The sequence below is a fragment of the Mus caroli genome, unplaced genomic scaffold, assembly GCF_978045245.1.
Source record: "Mus caroli unplaced genomic scaffold, Mus_caroli_1 scaffold_3, whole genome shotgun sequence".
Lineage (NCBI taxonomy): Eukaryota > Metazoa > Chordata > Mammalia > Rodentia > Muridae > Mus > Mus caroli.
In genome coordinates, this window is record NW_028227258.1 from 88,688,352 (window position 1) to 88,710,070 (window position 21,719).

The following is a 21,719-nucleotide window of genomic DNA, read 5'->3' on the forward strand; positions in this document are numbered from 1 at the left end:
CCATATATAGAACCATCCCTGCATCCCTGGGATGAAGTCTATTTGCTCTTGATGAATGATCATTTTGATGTGTTCTTGGATTCGGTTTACTAGATTTTATTGAGTATTTTTGCATCTATAATCATAAGGGAAACAGATCTGAAATTCTCTTTCTTTGTGTGGTTTTGGTATCAGCATAACTGTGGCTTCAGTGAATGAACTGGCTAGTGTTCCTTCTGTTTCTACTTTGTGGAATAGTTTAAAGATTATTGGTATTAGGTCATCTATGAAGGTCTGATAGTGTTATGCACTAAATCCAACTGGTCCTGGAAATATTTGGTTGGGGGAATTTTAATGACTGCTTTTCTTTCTTTAGTGGTTAAGGGATTGTTTAGATGGTTTGTCTAATCCTGATTTAAAATTGGTACCTGGTATCTCTCTAGAAAATTGTCCATTTCATCTAGATTTTCCAGTTTTCTTGAGTATAAATTTTGTAGTAGGACCTGTTTTTTTTTTTTTCCTCAGTTACTGTTGTTAAATTTCACTTTTCATTTCTGATTTTGTTAATTTGAATACTGTCTCCTTGCCTTCTGATTAGTCTAGTTAAGGGTTTAATCTATCTTGTTTATTTTCTCAAAGAGCCAGCTCCTGGTTTTGTTGATTCTTGCATAGTTCTTTTTGTTTCTATTTGGTTAATCTCAGTCCTGAGTTTGATTATTTCCCACCTTCCACTCCTCTTTGGTGTATGTATTTCTTTTTGTTCTAGAGCTCTCAGATGTGCTGTTAAGCTGCTAGTGTATGCTCTCTCTAATTTTGTTTTGGAGGCACCCAGAGCTTTGAGTTTTCTTTGTAGCACTTGCTTTGAGTGTTTCCCATAAGTTTGAATATGCTGTGCCTTCATTTTCATTAAATTCTAAAATGTATTAATTTTTTTATTTCTTCTTGATCAAATTATCAATGAGTAGAGCATTGTTCAGCTTCCATGTGTATGTGGGCTTTCTGTTGGTTTTGTTGCTATTGAAGACCAACCTTAGTCTGTGATGATCTGTTAGACTGCATGGGATTATTTAAATTTTCTGGTATCTGTTGAGGCCTGGTTTGTGACCGAATATAGGACTGATTTGGGAGAATGTATCATTGGGTACTGAGAACAAGTATATTCTTTTGTTTTAGGATTAAATGTTTTATATATATACATGTGTGTATTAATAATACATGTGTGTATTAACATATATATGTATAAAATCTTTTTGGTTCATAATTTCTGTTAGTTTCACTGTGTTTTCTTTAGTTTTTGTTTCCATTGATGAGAGTTGGGTGTTGAAATCTCCCACAATTATTGTGTGAGGTGGAATGTATGCTTAGAGCTTTAGGAAAGTTTCTTTTATGAATGTGGATGCCCTTGTATTTGGAGCCTAAATGATCAGAATTGAGAGTTAATCTTGGTAATTTTTGTTTGTTTTTTGTTTTTTGTTTTTTTTTTTTAAGAGTTTGAGGAGTCCTTTCTTATTGTTTTTGATAACTTTTAGTTGAAAGTTGATTTACTTCAATATTAGAATGGCTACTCTAGGTTGTTCCTTGGGACCATTTGCTTGTAAAATTTATTTCCAGCCTTTTACTCTGAGGTAGTGTTTGTCTTTGTCACTGAAGTACATTTCCTGTATGCAGCAAAATGCTATGTTCTGTTTATGTATTCAGTTTATTAGTCTATGTCTTTTTATTGGGGAATTGAGTCCATTGATGAGAAGGGATATTAAGAAGTAGTGATACTTGCTTCCTGTTATTTTTGTTGTTAGAGGTGGAATTATGTTTGTGTGGCTATCTTCTTTTGGGTTTGTTAAAAAGATTACCTTCTTGCTTTTTCTAGGAAGCAGTTTCCCTCCTTGGGTTGGCATTTTCCATCTATTATCCTTTGTATGGCTGAATTTTTGAAAAGATACTGTGTGAATTTGTTTTTTTCCTGTAATAGCTATGTTTCTCCATCTATGGTAATTGAGAATTTTGCCTGGTACAGTAGCCTGGGCTTGTATTTGTGTTCTCAGGGTCTGAAAGATATCTGTCCAGGATCTTCTAGCTTTCATAGCCTCTGATGAGTAGTCTGGTGTAATTCTGACAGGTCTGCCTTTATATGTTACTTGACATTTTTCTCTTATGGCTTTAATATTCTATCTTTGTTTTGTGCATTTATTGTTTTGATTATTATGTGATGGGAGCAATTTCTTTTCTGGTCCAATCTATGTGGATTTCTGTAGGCCTCCTGTGTGTTCATGGGCATCTCTTTCTTTAGGTTCAGTAACTTTTCTTCTATAATTTTGTTGAAGATATTTACTAGCCCTTTAGGTTGTGAATCTTAGCTCTCTTCTATACCTATTAGCCTTAAGTTTGGTCTTCTCATTGTGTCCTGGATTCCTGGATGATTTTGGTTAGGAGCTTTTTGCATTTTGCATTTTCTTTGATTGTTGTGTCAGTGTTTTCTATGGTATCTTCTGCACCTGAGATTCTCTCTTCTATCTCTTGTTTTCTCTTGATAATGCTTGCATCTATGGCTCCTGACTTCTTTTCTAGGTTTTATAACTCAGGATCATCTTTCTTTGTGATTTCTTTATTGTTTCTATTTCCACTTTTAGATCCTGGATGGATTTGTTCAATTCCTTTACCTGTTTGGTTGTGATTTTCTGTACTTCTTCAATTGATTTTTGTGCTCCCTCTTTAAGGGCTTCTAACTGTTTACCTGTGTTCTCCTGGATTTCTTTAAAGGAATTATTTATGTCCTTCTTAAAGTCCTCTTTCATCAGCATGAGATGTGATTTTAAATCAGAGTCTTGCTTTTCTGGTATGTTGGGGTATCCAGTGTTTTCTGTGGTGGGATAACTGTGTTCTGATGATGCCAAGCAGCCTTGGTTTTGGTTGCTTATGTTCTTGCCCTTGCCTCTTGCCATCTGGTTATCTCTGGTGTTAGCTGGACTTGTCTCTCACTGTAGCTTGTCCATTTGTATGGCCTGTGTGTCAGCACTTCTAGGAGACTAATTCTCTCCTGGAAAAAAAAAATGTGTATGTAAAGCTCTGGGTCAGCTCCAGGCACAGACAGTAACTGGAAGGGACTTGTCCATGGCTGTGCCTTTGTTCCAGTGTCCAATGGCTCACCGTGGGTCAGTCTTGTGCCAGGAATTTGAACAGAAGTGGTGGTCTCACCTGTTCTCTCGGGTGTGTCAGCACTCTTGGGAGACCAACTCACTCCTGGTGGGACCAGGGTTTGAGAGTTGTGCTCTCAGATTTCTCAGCACTCCTGGGAGACTTGCTCTATCTTGGTGAGATCTGAATATAGGTTGCTGTGGCACAGGGTCAGCTCCAGGTACAGATGGAAACTGGAAGGATTCTGTTCCTTGGTTCCTGTGTCCTGATGGCTCTGGTTGGGTCACTCTTGGGCCAGTAATTTGAGCAGAAGTGGTAGTCTCACCTGTGTTCTCTGGTGTGTCAGCACTCTTGGGAGACCAGGTCTGTCCCAGTAGGACTTGAGTATGGAGAACTCTGGCACAGGGTCAGATCCGGGCTCAGATGGAAACCATGCCTTCCAGTTCTTAACATAGAACTTTACTTATTTATCTTTTATAAAACATAAACTCATCAATATTTGAATATTTCAATAGAGTGTTTAAGGTAATTCTGACTTTAAAATATTTAACCAAATATCTAACTAATTATTTCAGGTGGTTCTTCAATTTATAATTATTGACCATGTTTTTGTTTGTTTGTTTGTTTGTTTGTTTTTTCTGCATTTTGAAGCACATCCCAAATATTTTCACTGAAAGGACTCAGATATAGCTGTCTCTTGTGAGACTATGCAGGGGTTTAGCAAACACAGAAGTGGATGCTCACAGACAGCTATTGGATGGATCACAGGGCCCCCAATGGAGGAGCTAGAGAAAGTACCCAAGGAGCTAAAGGGATCTGCAACCCTATAGGTGGAACAACATTATGAACTGACCAGTACCCTAGAGCTCTTGACTCTAGCTGCATATATATCAAAAAATGGCCTAGTCGGCCATCAGAGGAAAGAGAGGCCCATTGGTTGCACAAACTTTATCTGCCTCAGTACAGGGGAACATCAGGGCCAAGAAGTGGGAGTGGGTGGATGGGGGAGTGGGTGGGGGAGTGTGTGGGGGACTTTTGGGATAGCATTGGAAATGTAAATGAAATAAATACCCAATAAAAAAAAAGAAAAAAATTAACTACCTAACATGATTGTAGATATGTTAGGTAGTTAATTATGTAAATTAATTCTCTGTTTTCTTTTTGTGTGTTCCTTGTATATTTGGGGGGGGGGTGTTTGGGTGTGTGTGTGCATACAAATTAGGTTTTTTCAGTTGTCACTTTCCACACTATTTTGAGACCTGCTTTCTGATTGAACCTGAAGTTTATTAATTCATCTAGACTCTCCAGACTGCAAGCAACATGGATTTGTCTCCTACATCAGTACTGGAAGTTACAGAAGAGCTACCACAACCAGATTCTACATGGCAAGCAAGGATCAAAATGTATCTTGTCATGATTCTTGTGGCAAACACTTTACTGACAGAACCATTTCCCTGCCTTATAATTTATCTTAATTCTTCTGTTAACATAAGCAATGTTAAGACTGTGTTTTGCCAGAAAACTGAAAGATCAAACTAAATGTTCATCATTTTTTGCCAGGATAACCTACACTAATACTTATAATTTTCTTAATCTATTCTATAAATGAAACTATTGAATGTCTGCCCAGATATTTATAAGATGCAGAAAACCGTTATGTACCATAGGTGGAAAAAATAATCACTTAGGTTAACCTGGATGTGCCTCATAACCTTTCACATTTACTTAAGAGAAAATTATAATAACTGAGCTTTGAACATTTTTAATATCTCAAAGTGAAAAATACCTGACAAAGATAAAGGCTCACTGCTTCTTGAAACATTTCATGTTATAATCACTTTCAAGTCTTTATTTTGTGACAAAAGCAGAAAATATTTTACAGAAATAGAAAACTCAAGATATTCAAATGTATCTTATAAGTGTGATTTGAATTGCATCCTGTTTCAGAATCATGTGTCTGGGAAATATACTGCATTTCACAAGTTTTTAATTGATACAGTTTGGAAGACAATTCTATCTCTTTTTAAGTTTCAATTCTTGGGAGATTTGTTCAAATTAGAGAGTAAATTGTTCTGTCACTTGAATAGCTGCTTCAGTCATGTTTTTGAAAAGCATATCTGTATCCATGAGCAGGGGAAATTTATTGCCCTGAAGTTACAACGTGGGACATTATAAGCCATTTCAAAGGACAAAGCTTGCTAAGTGCTCACTGAATTTGCCATTACTGTTCTGCTCTTGAACTCAGGAAAAAGTCAGCTCTGTCTTAGGTCTCAATTGCAGAAGCCAGGAATGAGTGTGCATTTAAAACATTTCCATAAGTTAATTAGAGAGGAATTATAATGAAAGTGGGTAGTTTAGCAGCATCAAAATTGCCATTTTGGATCACACCAGTGGTTCTCTTTATTTAAGATCCAGCCTCCAGCAGCTGGACTTGTTAGTTTCTACAGCTTTTAAAGAAAGGTGAAGAGCTCCATGATTCTCCCAGGCAATGTGCCATCTGTGATCAGGCTGCATTTTCCTCTTGACCTCCTTCAAATAATACCCCAAAGCTGGAAGCCTCATTTCTAGGTTGATACTGGTGTAGCTTAAATAGCTCTGGTTATTAATAATCCTTACTCGATCATCCATTTCCTCCATAAAATCAACTAGTCCATCAGGAAGTTATTTGTTGCAAAGGCTCCTAAATTCATGCTTGAGTATTCCTGTGACTGTGATGAAATGTGAATTGATGGGGCTTATTCAACACACGTTCTTGGTACAATCTGCCTCTAGATAACTGTTTTGGGTGAACAGCAGCTTTACTTCCAAACTTTCTTCATTTGAGAGTTTCCTCTCAATCTCAATGTTTTATATCTCCTAAAACTGCTTGCAATTTCTTTCTCGTAACAATATATAGGACCTATATGAATGATGGAGTTTTTCATAGGAAGTTTACAGAAATTTCAAGTAGAATTTTTCTTCCGTAATTTTGCGTAAGAGGAAAAAAAAAAAAAACACTGAGAGAATCTAAAGAATTTTTTATTTCTATCACTTCAAACCTCTCTTCATTAAAGAAATACTAATACTTACATCACAGGCTTCCATAGTATGCTCAACATACCACGTTACAAATGAGGCCTCAACTACAGTAAACGTATGCAAGTAAAATAGCAGTGCCTTTTCACATTGTCAGATGTAAATATGGCAACACTACTATCCCAACGCTAAACTAGCTTCTTGGCTTTTGTCATTATTTGGAGTAAGTAGCAGATTCAGTGTTCACATCATACTATCCCTGTTCCTTCTCTGGCTTTCTCAAATACCTTTCTGATTCTGTTTATAATTTTCTTTCATTATTTTACCCCAAATCCCATTTCATTGGTGATCTCTTTTCAAGTGTGATACTCCTATCTCCATTAGACCTGGTTTCAGGGTGGTTTGCCCTGATGGTCCTTCATTTCCATAGTTGTTCTCACTCTAACCTTTTAAGGAAACAAGGATGGATACGAATGAGAATGATTGTAATTCATACTGAGTGCTTTAAATACTTGAAAATACTAAAAAAAAAATGTGCTTCTGTCATGTTTTAATTTGATCTGAATTCAAGTACAAATTATTGAAATTTTAATTGCATATATATTATAAATAATCCATGTTTAAACCAAAGAACATCTTTCAGGAATAAAATCTCTCCTTTTACTTAGAAGCAAACTGAAGCTATCTAATTTGGGGGGGAAGTGCCTTTACCTGCAGAAACATTTTGTTGGCTCTAATAACGAATTAGTAAAGAGTAAAACAAAAGTTCAATAAGAGGATTTTAAAATGAGGCATGCCACTTTCCTAGACAAGTGAGATCAAAGTATAATAAGGAGATTCTTAATGCCATTTCAAGACTCTATTAATGAGAATTAACAGAATGTAATAGGGGCCATGAGGATAAAATCAGTGGTGTGAATATTGACTATGAAAAGTTTAAATCTGAGATAGAGAAAGATAATGAAGTAAAAGTAACATGTCTTTTTGAGTATGTTTATGTATAAATCAAGACATATTTTCTAAAAATTAAAATATTTCCTATATTACACTGCAATAGATACACTGAATTTCAATTCCACTAATTTCCTTTAACATGGTAGTTCAAGATATTAAAAATTATATATATATATATATATATATATATATATATTAGGCATCCTGAATAACAGTTCATTCTTGTTGTCATTTAAATGTAGTCATTTTTTTCTGATTATTAGAAATTTTTTAGCAGGTTCAGAGGACAATGATTTCATGAAAACTATAATGTCTCTGTTTAATTATCTAGACATCCCAATGGGACCCAGGCCAATAGCACAATGTGGCCTGTCTTCACAAGTACTGAACAAAAATACCTAACATTGAACACAGAGAAGTCAAAAATATACTCTAAACTTCGTGCTCCCCAATGTCAGTTCTGGAGACTATTTTTTCCAAAAGTCTTGGAAATGACAGGTATGTCCTTTTTTTCATTTTCTTCTTTAATATGTTGTGCATAGTACAAAATTATGGAAACTTGATTGTAGGTCAAATGCCAATATGACTTAAGTGATACTTTTCTAAATTGAAAAAGAGAGAAAATTATGTCTTTGGATGGACAGGGACATGGGGAGGATCTGAGAAGAGATGAGGGTGATACGTTTCTGATCAGAATATACTGTATGTAAAACATTTTCAAAAATAAAAGAAGTAAAGTGGGCTTGGTAAGATGGATAACTCATCAGGTAAAGTGCTTGCTGCAGAATATGAGAACTTGAGTTTTGTTGCAAGCAACACTTATGGCCATCACATCCCTATAATCCTGCTGCTGTGAGGCCGAGGCAGGAGGTCACCTTGGGGATGAGGGCAGCTAGTCCAGTAGGGTCGATGAACTCCACATTCAGTGAGAGAGCCTATCTCAACATACAGAGTATGTGCTTGTATAAGCACTTGTACACATACACAGAAAGAATTTGTAATGTATTCTCTCTCAAATGTGGTTAATATTAAACATGAAATAAGTATTGCCTCAATTTTATAGCTATAGATTCTAATTTTAATCTTAGAAAAGAATTTAACATCTATATCTCTAAGATGTTTTATAACTAGATGTATTTTAGTCTAATATTAGTAACCATATTCAGAAATTATATAATATTTTATCATTGCTACATATCAAAATGAATATTAATGGAGTGCCATTTCATTCTATAGTATACAGCAATTCTTTATGATTGTTAGATTTAATATTTTGTTGAATTTGCACTCATTTTATAAATAATTGTTTTGTTTTTAAGTCATTCTAATTTAGTCATTTCATGTGTATCTATAGAACAATTATTATTGAAACAGTGAAAGTAGCATTTTCAATATTTTCAATTTTAATTTTTAATTATTCAATTTTATTTTGCCATTTAAATATATTGTCTTTGGTGAGAAGTAATTCATATTTATGATCAAACTAAAATGTTTATGGAAAAGCATTTTAATGTTTCTTTAAAAATCATTTGTGTTTGCTCTAAATTTAGATGTGTTTTGTTTATATTAAAATACAGGATCATTTTAATTAATAAAACGTGATTGATTTCAACCAGCCAATGCATATCGGGCTATCTCTTCAATTCTCATTGTCAAAGTACATTGTAATGTACATTTTTTTGGTTTCTTCTTCAGAGATTTTTGGGTCAGTTTTAGAAAAACCGTAAGCTGGAGAGATGAGTCAGGTTGTTTCATATGCCCTTTGATTATTGGACATTGATCCCCAAGCTTGAAATTCCTACTCCATCTGTTTGAAAGAGTTTAATGATATATCTGTGCTGTGGGTATGACTAAATGTTCTGTGACATAATATATACCCAGAATGGGTCTCTGTGTCCCTTGGCAGAGCAACAGTGCTGTCCTTGTGTCCTCCGGCTATGAGTAACAATGAGGTAACTCAATCTGCCAAGAAACCAAAACAGATACCATTGAATATACCACAAACCACATATTCTAATCTCTATGTGAAATCTGCTTAAATGATAGTGTTGGGTTCTACTTTGAAGAAAAATTAATGAGTGAGTGAGGAGATGAATATAAATATTATGCTTATGACAAGGCAGCAGAGTAATTGTTCAAGTGCACAGAATATATAATAATTTACTTTTTGGTGTATGGCACACCATTGATAAGCCAGCAATTTTAAATGTTGGATGCAAAATTTCCATTAAAAATTATATTCTGTCACCAAAATGTCTGTTTTGGTCAACTGCAGCTGCTTGTGAAAGCAATGAACATTTTTATAATTTAAGCAAATTTTGAAAAATGTATTAATTTCCTTTGGGTTAAATTTAGTACTTCTTGAACATTATTTTGTATTTAAATATCTAGTACATTCTGACTCAAAACAATTTAGTAGATTCTGACTATCATTCCCAATGTTTGGGGTTAGATTCTCCACATGAACCTTTATAAAGCTGAATGTGGAAGCACCCAACACTATACTGAGCAACAGTCACAGAGACAAGTAGATTTGGTGTGGGGGCTTCTCTTGTCAGCCAGCCTATTGGATGACAAGTTCCAATATCAATGATTGACTTTACATCATGTATGTGTGTGTGTGTGTATATATATATATATATATATATATACACACACACACACACACGTGCCTTTAGTCAACAATCACTATGCACTTATCCATGGGCACACACACATACACACACACACACACACACACACACACACACACAGGAGATACAAAGAGAGAGAGAGAGTAATGAATAATGTGTACACACATGCACAAGTGCACAGATATGTATTAAAGTTTAAGGCAAATAAATTATATGGTTTCTGGAACAATGTATTCATTTAAAATTCTTACATTTAACCAAGTTTGAGATTCTATTCTTTGAATTTTAAAGCAAATAATTTTAGGGAGATTACATCTATAAGAATATATTGTCAAGCCACAAGCCATAACCTATATTTTTCAAGATTTGAAACTTTTACTCCTCTTACCATTAATGTTTCACATATTATAAGGCTATGATTGAAGTTGAATATTTTCCAAAGATAGCTCTACAAACAAAAGAAAATTTCAAAGAATTACTACAGAGTGTTTTTTATTGAAACAAGAAATGCTTACTTCACTTCACATAGAAAAGCAATAAGCTTTCTAAACACCACTTCATCCATCGTTTACATTTAAGCAACAAATGTTCTCCAAGTTATGACTCTTAAGACTTGTTTAAACACATGGATTCCAGCACTTCACTTCTAGGCTGCACTTCAATATCTGGCCATTATTACATGTACCTCAAAAAAATAAAATGTGCAGTGTTTATGTCATATGTTCAGGTTCATATTTGTAGTAAGAATATTAGAGTATAGTACTTCATATTTATTTTTACAGAGACAGAAATTATTCATTTTTGCAATGATAGCAATAATTTCTCATGAAGAATAAATGAAGGACTTCAAGGGAAATATATGAGCTTTGAATTATCTAATAAGGATATGCATTAGACACAATGACTTCTCAACTGCTTGAATAACTGGTGAACAGTGTTTCTCGCTGAAACTAAAGAAGACAACATATAGATTTAAGTGCTTTTAGGGTTCGGGGAGAAGACTCAGTGTTTAAATTGTTCCCTAGCAAATATGAGGACTGGAATTTTGATCCCCCAAAATTATGTAAATAAGCATAGTATCAGTCTTGGGAGGTGGACATAGGGGATTCACAGAGCGAGCAGGAGAGACACCGTTTGTCTGGAAAACATCATGCACACATGTTCAAAAATAGAAAAAAAAATACTGGACATCTCAATCATCCTTTAACTTGGCCATTTCCAGGATCATTTACCAATAGCCCTAATTAGTTAGCAAGACTAACAACTAAAGATGAGACCTTGTAAAAGTGATTTGGAGGAAAGTGTTTCATTACAATATATGGATTTATCACCATGATAAACGTAAGTAGACAAACTTTATGATTAAATAAAACTAGCTTTCTGTCATACTACATGAAGCCTTTACAATACCCAACTCCATTATAATGTGGCTCTCTCTATAATCTCATTTAACATCAAAATTATGACAGGAAAATGAATATGTCTTTGATCTATTGCCTAAAGTGTTACCAGTTTTTGCTGCTGTCCTTAACTTAGGTTGAACTTAGGAAAGTAAGTCAGTGACGGTAGTTAGGACTTTCAGTCGCCTTTGCTCAGTTCAAGAATTTGGTGATTTTTAAATCAAGAATAGTAAAAGTCAGTATCTGTCACCTTGAATTCTTCCTCTAAATATTTTCATGAGAAATTTGGGACATTTTTCATTACCTACTGTGGACTGAATATTTGTATACTGGACTCATATATTTAAATCCAAACTGTGAGGTCGAAGGGACTTGTACAACCACTCTGGAAATCAGTTTGGCGGTTCCTCAGAAAATTGGACATAGTACTTCTGGAGGATCCAGCAATACCTCTCCTGGGCATATATCCAGAAGATGTCCCAACTGGTAAAAAGGACACATGCTCCACTATGTTCATAGCAGCCCTATTTATAATAGCCAGAAGCTGGAAAGAACCCAGATGTCCCTCAACAGAGGAATGGATACAGAAATTATGGTACATTTACACAATGGAGTACTACTCAGCTATTAAAAAGAATGAATTTATGAAATTCCTAGCCAAATGGATGGACCTGGAGGGCATCATCTTGAGTGAGGTAACACAATCACAAAGGAACTCACACAATATGTATTCACTGATAAGTGGATATTAGCCCAAAACTTAGGATACCCAAGATATAAGATACAATTTGCTAAACGCATGAAACTCAAGAAGAATGAAGACCAAAGTGTGGACACTGTGCCCCTTCTTAGAATTGGGAACAAAACACCCAGGGAAGGAGTTACAGAGACAAAGTTAGTAGCTGTGATGAAAGGATGGACCATTTAGAGACTGCCGTATCCAGGGATCCATCCCATAATCAGCTTCTAAACACTGACACCATTGCATACACTAGCAAGATTTTGCTGAAAGGACCCAAATATAGCTGTCTCTTGTGAGATGATGCCGGGGCCTAGCAAACACAGGAGTGGATGCTCACAGTCAGCTATTGGATGTATCACAGGGCTCCCAATGGAGAAGCTAGAGAAAGTACCCAAGGAGCTAAAGGGATCTGCAACCCTATTGTTGGAACAACATGATGTACTAACCAGTACCCCGGAGCTCTTGTCTCTAGCTGCATATGTATCGAAAGATGACCTAGTCGGCCATCACTGGAAAGAGGCCCATTGGACTTGCAAACTTTATATGCCCCAATATAGGGGAATGCCAGGGCCAAAAGAATGGGAATGGGGGGGGGGTAGGGAAGTGGGGGGCGCTATGGGGGACTTTTGGGATAGCATTGGAAATGTAATTGAGGAAAATATGTAATAAAAATATTAAAAATTTAAAAAAAAGAAATGAAGGCATTGAGAGAGTGAGGCCTTCATCTGTAAGATCAGAGAGAGTTCTTATTAAAAATAAAATAAAATAAAATAATAACTTTTCATAGCAAAACTGAGATAACTTCTTAATTCCTGTATGTGTACAGACAGAATAATGAGGTATCATTCATTCATTAACAAAACCCTCACAAAAGTTCTGGTGCCCTGAGCCTTGAGTTTTATCCTCAAAAATATGAGATGTTAGTTTCGATTGTATTCAGTGTACCATTGCCCAAGAGACCAAAAACATCCCCTTTCCTCGGTCTTAACAAAAGAAATTTCAGTTTTGCTTGAAGTTTGCTCACTCTTTTTGTTTTTAAGACAAAGAAGTGTAATCATTTTCATAGAGAAGAGAATCTTTTTATTTGCAGATGAGACACAAAGGTGAGAAGAAACAATGATAACAGAAATGAATTTAAATACAGCCTCTCATGCCTATCCACTTCTCTTTTCCCTTTTTATTCCAGTGAATCATCAAATAAGCAAACAAAATTATTCATTTATAGTCTCCACTATATCCACAACCCACCAAACTCATGTAAATAAAGCACACTGCTCCTGTTTTATATCTAGTAACATAGTTTTTGCAGTTTAAAGCAATTTAAAAGTGGCATAATCACTCATAGAAACAAATTAGATAAAAATTAAATTCACCAGCTGGGGAGAGGGCCCAGCAGCTAAGAGTCTATGCTGCTTTTGCAGAGGACCCTATGCAGTTTCCAGCTCCCATGTTGTGCAGCTCATAGCTGCCCATAACTCCAGCTACAGGAAATTGGATGCCTTCTTCTGTCATCTCTGTGCATTCCACTTACCTGCACAGCCCCTCCCCACATAAAGACCTACACACAATGAATATTATTTTTAAAAATTAAAAATACTTTTGTTTTAGTCCTAGGTAGAAAATTAATGGTTATGAAATAATTAACCTTGTTCATATTTATATATGTAAAATCACATTGTATTTATGTTCCATAAATATGCCATAGAAACTCCGATGGGGATTACTAGCTCATTGATAGAGAACTTTATTTTTTCAGGAAATACTTAGGTCAAAATATGACTTAAGTTGAATTGATTTATGTAAATCTCATTATAAATATTCATGTTTTCTGTAAATCTGGCACTTTGAAATTAGACAACTATTGTCTAGAAAATAAATTGCATTACTTGTTATTTAACTTATTGTAAAGACAATTTTAACTTTGCTGAATTTAATTTTATTCATACAATTGTTGTCATTGACTATTTTCAAAAGCTTTCTTTCATGCTTAGTATATAATTTATTTGTATCCTTTTGAAGATATTAATATGTTGTTAAATTGTACATTGGAATGATTAATACCAATGTAACAATCTTTTCAGAATATCACTAGATATTCTCTTTTCTTTGTTGGGTGACTAGGTTAGGTGGCAGCTAGAAGTATATAAATATACATATATAACAATTTTAAAAAAGAGGCCATGGATTTGAAAACAGGCAAGGAGGGGCATTTGGAGGGTTTTGGAGGGAGGTAAAGATTGGGGAAATGATGTGATTATATTAAAATCTCAAAACCTAATAGAAATTCTTTTCCAAAAGATATTGGATTTTTAAACACTAGCGAATACAAATCACACAAAATTGTTATTATTCAAAAAATAATAAATCATATCATAAATTATCTATAAAATACCAAAAATTTGGAAAATAAGAATAATTTCTAAAGAACTAAAGGTGGGTTTATGTAGATTGTTATTCCATAATAGCTTCCATCTAGCAAATTTTTATACAGTTTTGTGTAGTATAACTAAGTATTGAATAAAAAATATATTTTCCGTCTTTTCATTTTAATCAATTAATATGATAACTGTGTACAGAGTGTATGCATGCTCTGTTCTGAAGCCCTTGAATAGAACTGTGCTATCAGTGAAGCCCCACATAAAAATGACACCTGCTCACTCATAATGAACTGGCAGAGGCATGGTCCAGGATCAAGAAAGAACACGCCTGCACCGAAATCTTAATAGGAAGGCATGCTGGAAAGCAGAGCCTGACAACCAGGGACCCTGAACAAAGCATCCTGTGCATCATGCTAAGAAATAAAATTTCTATGTCAAGAACAGCTGCTCAGCAATTTAACGTGGAGGTCTAGCGGTCCTAATTGTTGATTTCTGGATGTATTGGTTTTTGCTGCATTCGGAGTTCTCCTGCTTGGCTTTATGATACTCATCCTGACACACAGCTCATTCCTCAGGCAGTGCTGCTTTTGGTTTGCCAGTTCATATCAAGTATATGCTAGCTTTGTTATTTTCATTATATTTATTTGTACTTTATATTTAATTTCTAATAATTTTTTAAAAGTATTCGAAGTATCTTTTTCTGTAGTTTGGAAATATTCAATGTTAAATATGCCTCTGACTGGTAATTTTTAATTCAAGAAATAGCACAGATGGCTAAATTTCTGCATTAGAATTTTTCTAATTATATGATGCATTATTAAAATATTTTATTTAATATATTTCCATGTCTTCTGGGTAAAAAAATCATGAACACTTAATTTTATGAATGGAAGGATTTGTTTGTTTGTTTGATTTTTCTTGTTTTAACTAGCTGACATGGCTCTTATCCCTCATTACTTCTATACATGTTATTAATACATCAATTTTTAAAAATTATGCCATATATTTGTGTAGGTTTTAGCTTTTTTTATGTTTCTTTATATTACATATATTAATGAAAGTGACAAGCTGAAGACAATGGATAAAATACTCCTTTCATAGTTCTTTATATTTCAAATGAAATCAATCAATTTTCATACATATAATTCCATTTAATGACCATTATATCACATCAGTAGAGGGACCCTTACAAATACTCTTTCCAAAAATTCTAAGTAAAGTTCCTCAACCTCTTAAAAAAATAATCATACAAAAAACAAAACAAAACAAAAGTGGGACAGTGGTGCCATGTGCCTTTAATCCCAGCACTTGGGAGGCCGAGGCAGAAGGATTTCTGAGTTCGAGGCCAGCCTGGTCTACAAAGTGAGTTCCAGAACAGCCAGGGCTACACAGAGAAATCTTGTCTCAAAAAAATAAAAACACAAAACAACAACAATCATGACATGACCTATTGTAGTGCTTTTTCATGTCACAATGTCCAAGCCATAAGTTGTTTCACTGTAAAAAAAAAAAAAAAGAACGAACTATGTTACAATTCATAATTTCTTCTATGAATTAGAATTCTCTCTCAAAGAAACAGAAAGGTGGCCGTAGATATCTTCTTCTGATGAAGAATCTACTGCTTTAATTTTTGATGATATAATCAATATTTTACTAGAAATCCAATCCACAATTCTACTTTCCTTTTTTTTTATTTTCTAAATGCTTCCACTTTATACTCTTAGCCTTTCCATTCTTAACATTTTCTTTTTCTTTTCAAACAGATGTATTTATACATGAAGAATAATGATTAATGATGCAATCATCACATGAAAATACTTGTGATTCACAATTTACTTGAGGGCCAATATTTTATTTTTCTGTTATATAAAGGAATTATTAAGCTGTTGTTACATAATCAACAGCATAAGCAACTGAACATCATATGGAATGAAATGTATTTTAATGAGTGTAAAATCTGTATAGTATGATAATTATAAAACTCTGTTTATGTAGTAGTAAATATTCACATATGTAAGTATGTTGACTGAAGATATTACCTTGATGGGATTTTGTAACATGAAGCATGAAGTTTTTACAATGCTCTAAAGAGTTAAATAATACAAGTAATATCTACATGTCTTCTGGGAAGATAATGAAAGGATATTAATATAAATTGACATGATCCAATTTGTACTTTCACTTCATTTTTATTTATATAAATTTTAGTTGCATTGTTTAATATACTACATAAAATATATTAAGGGCTTTGTCAGTGGTTAGAGAGACTGATAATACATAATGAAAACGAAAATCTTGCTGTGACGTATACTTGCAGAAAATGGCATCTATAATTAGAATTATTTTCAGGTAATGTAAACAGAGGTTAAACTTTAGATTAATGCAATGTATTCTATGTTTTACAGGAGATATTGATGAAACGGAGCAAGAGTGGAAGGCAGGATTTCATCGCTGGAGCAATTACATGATGGACTGGCAAAATCAATTTAACGATTACACTAGCAAGAAAGAGAGTTGTACAGCTCTTTAATTAATAGATTTACCCTTTATAGAATGTTCATTTTACTGTAGATGAAGGCAAATATACCAGTAGCTCTCTCCATATATACCAAGAATGCTATTACAGAGCAGAGAAATGCCAAATGAGGATATTGATTTCTTATACTTTTCACTTAGTATTTTACCTAATGCCTCAGAACTGAGTCATTAGAAGTTGTTTTTTTTATTAATTTTCACAATGTAAACTTTCAGAATTAATTACATGCTGCGTTGATATTACTTTTCTGAATAACATTACAGCTTTTACCTAAAAGTTACATCATCTGCTTCTATTCGATCCAGTATTTTCAGAGCTACCTATATAAAACTATTGCTAAAATCTGAATTGGATTTTGAAGCAATGGATATTATAATTTATATTACTGTTGCCTATAATTTATTTATAAGTCTAGTATCAATATCAAATAGTAAAACAAACAAAAAGTTGGCTATTCATATATGTAGAGACAAGAGAGAATATCAAAGAAAGAGCCATTGCATCTGGGAAATAAAATATGGCTATCAACAAAAGCAAGGAATTTCAAGTACTGTTGAAAATCATGCCAACTGGCTCTTCTGAGAGATATTTCATGCTTCAGGCATCATTTCATGAGCATGATTTGCCACATGAATCATGTTCAATCCAGAATTCAACAGCCAAAGACAATATGTGGTTCTAATATGCACAGGAATTCTAGAATAGAATCCTGGGCCTCACACTGTGCTATAGGATGGATCGCAGAAATCTGTCTCTGGGAACCCTTGGAGATCTCATCTTTAACATATTCACAGCTGAAACAAAAGTTTGGCTTAAATTATTCATAGATTAAGTGTCTGCGGACCCAAACTCCACACCATATCAGTCTTCCTTAGGGTTAGTGCTTGAGAAAATGTAACACCAAACAAAGCCATTGAACTGTCAATTTAGGTGAGTTTGTATTTCATTCTGAATATATGACAAAAAAGTATGCTTTATATTGTATATAAATAATTGTTGATAGTTAAGGCAGATCAGAACATTATTTTGATCATCTATTTATATACTGAAAAATGTTTGTTAGCAGTTTATAAGAACTAAAGTAACAAATCTCTTCCAAAAAAGAATCTCATTATATTGAATTTTCATTTTCAAAAATAGTATGATGAAGTTTATAATGATGAGGATAATTTCAAAAGTAATGTAATTAAATTCATGTCAATCATAATTTCTTTGATGATTATTAGTATAATTTTAGCTATGACACACTTAGCTCAATGACTAATAAATAGGACAATCTGCACCTTGATGAAGAAGGACAAGAACATCAAGTTAGTGAAATTCTATATCACACTTGTATGTACTGTACTCAACAGTACCTGTCCTCATCACAAACTTGTTTGCAAAGGCAGTATGTAAGGTGAGAGGGGCTTTGCCTAAATATAGTGTTATTTGCCATCCCTTTACACTGAAATGTTATCCATGAGTAATTTCCTTAATCTACAAGTAACTTAAATCCAACTTTCTTACACTAATGGAAAAAGAAAAGAACAGGTGACTACCAGATCTAAGATGCATACAAATTGGTATTAGGGTTATCTCAAGGAACACTCCAGACAAAATGAATACATATATTAAAAAGGAGTTTGTTTGAGTGCCTTATGGAATATAGCCTAGTATTATAACATTGTCTGTCTCACCCTGGAGAGGCCTAGAGTATAGGAGCTGTTAAACACACATGTTTGAATGTGTCAGTAGTCACAATAAAGTGCTATAAGCCTAGAGAATTCCTGGAGAGCATCTATCCTTGAGTTTAGTTTGGCATGTCAAAGAAGTAGGTTCTAGTATCAGTGAAGGTATGCTACTGCAAGAAGATCAATGAACTTGACAGCAAGAGTTAGAGCAAACAGTTAAAAAGCAAATTTCCCTTCTTTCATGTCCTTTGATCTATGAGGCCACCATAAGGCTTATCTCATGTTTAGGACTCATCTTTCTATTTCAAATATCCTCATCAGAAAAATCACTCACAGGAATGCCCTGAAACTTGCTTGGATTAACTTGAATCCAGATGCTGTCAAAGTGGCACCGTAATTAGTCATTACAAATCCATCCCTCATCAGCAATGACACAGAGCTACATTCTCTTAAGTCATGTTTTTAATTTCAAAGGTCCGTGCATAATTCCACCTAACATACTTTAACTATCCCATACACAACTGCAAGTGTGTTATGTATTTTAGAATAGTCAGCAAAGTTTGTCAAAGAATGCTTAGTCTTGTAGTGCCTTATAACCTAAATATGATAATACAGATTTACACTTAAACAATATTATTTCCATTGATTTATCAATGCATGATAAACATATGGAGGGAAGAAAACACAAGTAATTGATTAATATATGTATATGCATATAAACATGTTTTAACATAATAAGACAAAATCATTCATATCAATGATAATCATGTCTTCAACAGAATCTCCACTGTATTTACTTACTATCCATTATGTATTTCTTCTACCTGTAGCAAGAAGCTTACCTTTACAGATTTCCTGGAATCATATCAACTAAATACTACACAACAGGCCATGCAAAGCTGACTGTTTATATTTTTCACTGTCTATTTATGCTAGTTAAAAGTCATGAGTCCTTCCAGGAAAGGATAGGAGGAAGGCTAAAATTAAAACTCTTCAGCATGTTAACATGATCCTGAGGGGGAACTGGCCTTCTCATCAAGGAATTCTAGGTCTCCTGGCTGACACAACTCTGGAAACTGACAGGCAAATATTCTTGATTGCTAGAAGGAATTTTATCATTCCTTGCTTTTATTCTAGAGCATTTCTATATACATAGATGAGACAACAGTTAGTAGTCTTCTCTTTCATCCCTAGAAAAAAAATATGCTTAACTATCCAGTACCAAAGGTCCGTATGGGTCAGACTATTACACATATTGCTTTGCCTGTACTGCCCATTACAATACCATACTTGCTGTGTCTTTGGAAATTCAATGATGCCACTTGAGCTCTGCTACTTTGGGGACCAACTGAACCCATTACAATTAATTTATCCACTGAGCATTAGAATCTTCAGCTCTAAGATCAGAAAGAAAAACAACAATGGCTGTTCAAATGTACTGATGTCTCTCCAAGCATTTGGAGTGTTAACATTCTTCATGTTACCCCCTCACTGTTTTCTGCAGTGAGTGACAGGTATGCTAGGCTCTCCCACAGTGAAGGGTTAGTTTTATACAGTTTATCTACTTCAGCATTCCAAATTCCCTGAGTCTTAAAATTCCATTCATTACAATAAACCAAGTATTACCAACCATTTTCAGTTTTTTAAAATAGAATATCATTTGAGAAATACACAGCCTACCAATAAAATAAACCCCTTTTAACTGTGAAAGCTTCCATATTAAGTATAGAATAGCCATTAAATGGCTCCATATCAATAATCTCAGCCTGATCCAGTTTTATGCTCCTTTCACCACTATCCTACACCCTTTGGAGCTATTTTCAAACATTCCCCCAGACTTCCATTTGAATTGAAGTTCATTAAATTCTTTAAAAAGTGTAGTATACCTCACTTCTATAAGCCTCCTCGTCTTAAGACTTCTTAAAGATCTATAGACAACAATTTGTAGGCACCGGTGGACATCTGCATTAGCCTCCTTGGCACCTCCTTCAGGGAAGGTAATTATGAATTCTGTGTATAATACAGAGTCAATTCTCTTAGTCAAGAATGGAGTGAACAATGCTGAGTGGCATATGCTTGGATCCATCCTCTCTTCTAAGGGTTGTGAGACTTTCTCAGGTGAGAAAATACAGTGGTGTGAATGAGAATGTCCCCCACAGGCTCAGATATCTGAACACTTGATCACCAGTTGGTGTTGTTTGGAGGGTTTAAGAGGCACAGCCTTCCTGGAAGGAGTGTATCACGGTGAAAAGGTGTTGAGATTATCTAGCATCACCAGATATGGTTTCACACTTCCCACGTTCTACTTGTGTTTGAAGATGTAAACTCTCAGTTTTCTGTTCAAATCACCATGCCTGATGCTTGCTATCATACTTCCCATTGTGGATTGTTATCTCTCTGAATCATATGCACAAAATAAAAACTTCCTTCTATAAGTTCCTTTTGTCTTGGTATTTTATTGCACCTATGGAAAAGCAATATGTCATGCATGTATATATATTAATTTATATAATGAATCTCTTAACTTTCACCAATGAAGTAGTATAAAGAAATTTATCAAGTGGCTCTATCTGATAGAAAATAGATGATGAGAAAAGCAGTATGATGATCACAAAATATTCACCTAATTAGGCAATATAACTAATATAAAATTATATAATCCAGTTAATAAATGAAATATACATTCATTAAATACATTCATATAGTTACAAAATATAAATAAAGTTAACTTTATGTTACATTAGAACCAACTGTATCAACTGTAACAAACATATTCATATGTGCTGAACATATACTAATGCTTGTAGGTGTAAAGTTTTCTTAAGCTACTCTAACAAGGGTTCTAACTCTCAAGCCTACCACCCACCAGTGTAGTGGAAAACAAAGATTATTAGGACATAGGGGAAGTAAACCTGTTTAGAAATAGTTCCCTGGGGCTGGCAAGATGGCTTAGTGGGCAAGAGCACTGGCTGTTCTTCAAAAGATCCTGAGTTCAAATCCCACCAACCACATGGCGGCTCACAACCATCCATAATGAGTTCTGATGCCCTCTGCTGATGCTTCTGAAGTCAGCCACAGTGTACTTATGCATAATAATAAATGAAGCTTTGGGCTGGAGCAAGCAAGGACTGAGCGATTGGAATTGACCAGAGCGAGTGGGGTTGCCTGGAGCAAGCAGAGGTTCTAAAAAATTCAATTCCCAGCAACCACATGAAGGCTCACAAACATCTGTGCAGCTACAGTGTACTCGCATACATACATAAATAAATAAATCTTT

General features: G+C 34.4%; 1 protein-coding gene and 1 long non-coding RNA gene across 2 annotated transcripts in view; one reads left to right on the top strand and one right to left on the bottom strand.

Annotated features, from left to right (window-relative positions):
* Positions 1-10,163, bottom strand: part of LOC115030600 (uncharacterized) — a 102,708-nt gene extending 92,545 nt beyond the window's left edge. Inside the window, exon 1 of the long non-coding RNA XR_003836185.2 lies at positions 10,102-10,163. This is a non-coding gene — a long non-coding RNA (uncharacterized LOC115030600). The remainder of the gene's footprint in view (positions 1-10,101) is intronic.
* Positions 1-20,877, top strand: part of Bche (butyrylcholinesterase) — an 84,070-nt gene extending 63,193 nt beyond the window's left edge. The window contains exons 3-4 of the mRNA XM_021158415.2: positions 7,412-7,578; positions 16,639-20,877. Coding sequence (XP_021014074.1) covers positions 7,412-7,578; positions 16,639-16,763 — 292 coding nt within the window. The 3' untranslated portion in view covers positions 16,764-20,877. The remainder of the gene's footprint in view (positions 1-7,411; positions 7,579-16,638) is intronic.
* Positions 20,878-21,719: the final 842 nt, after the last annotated feature.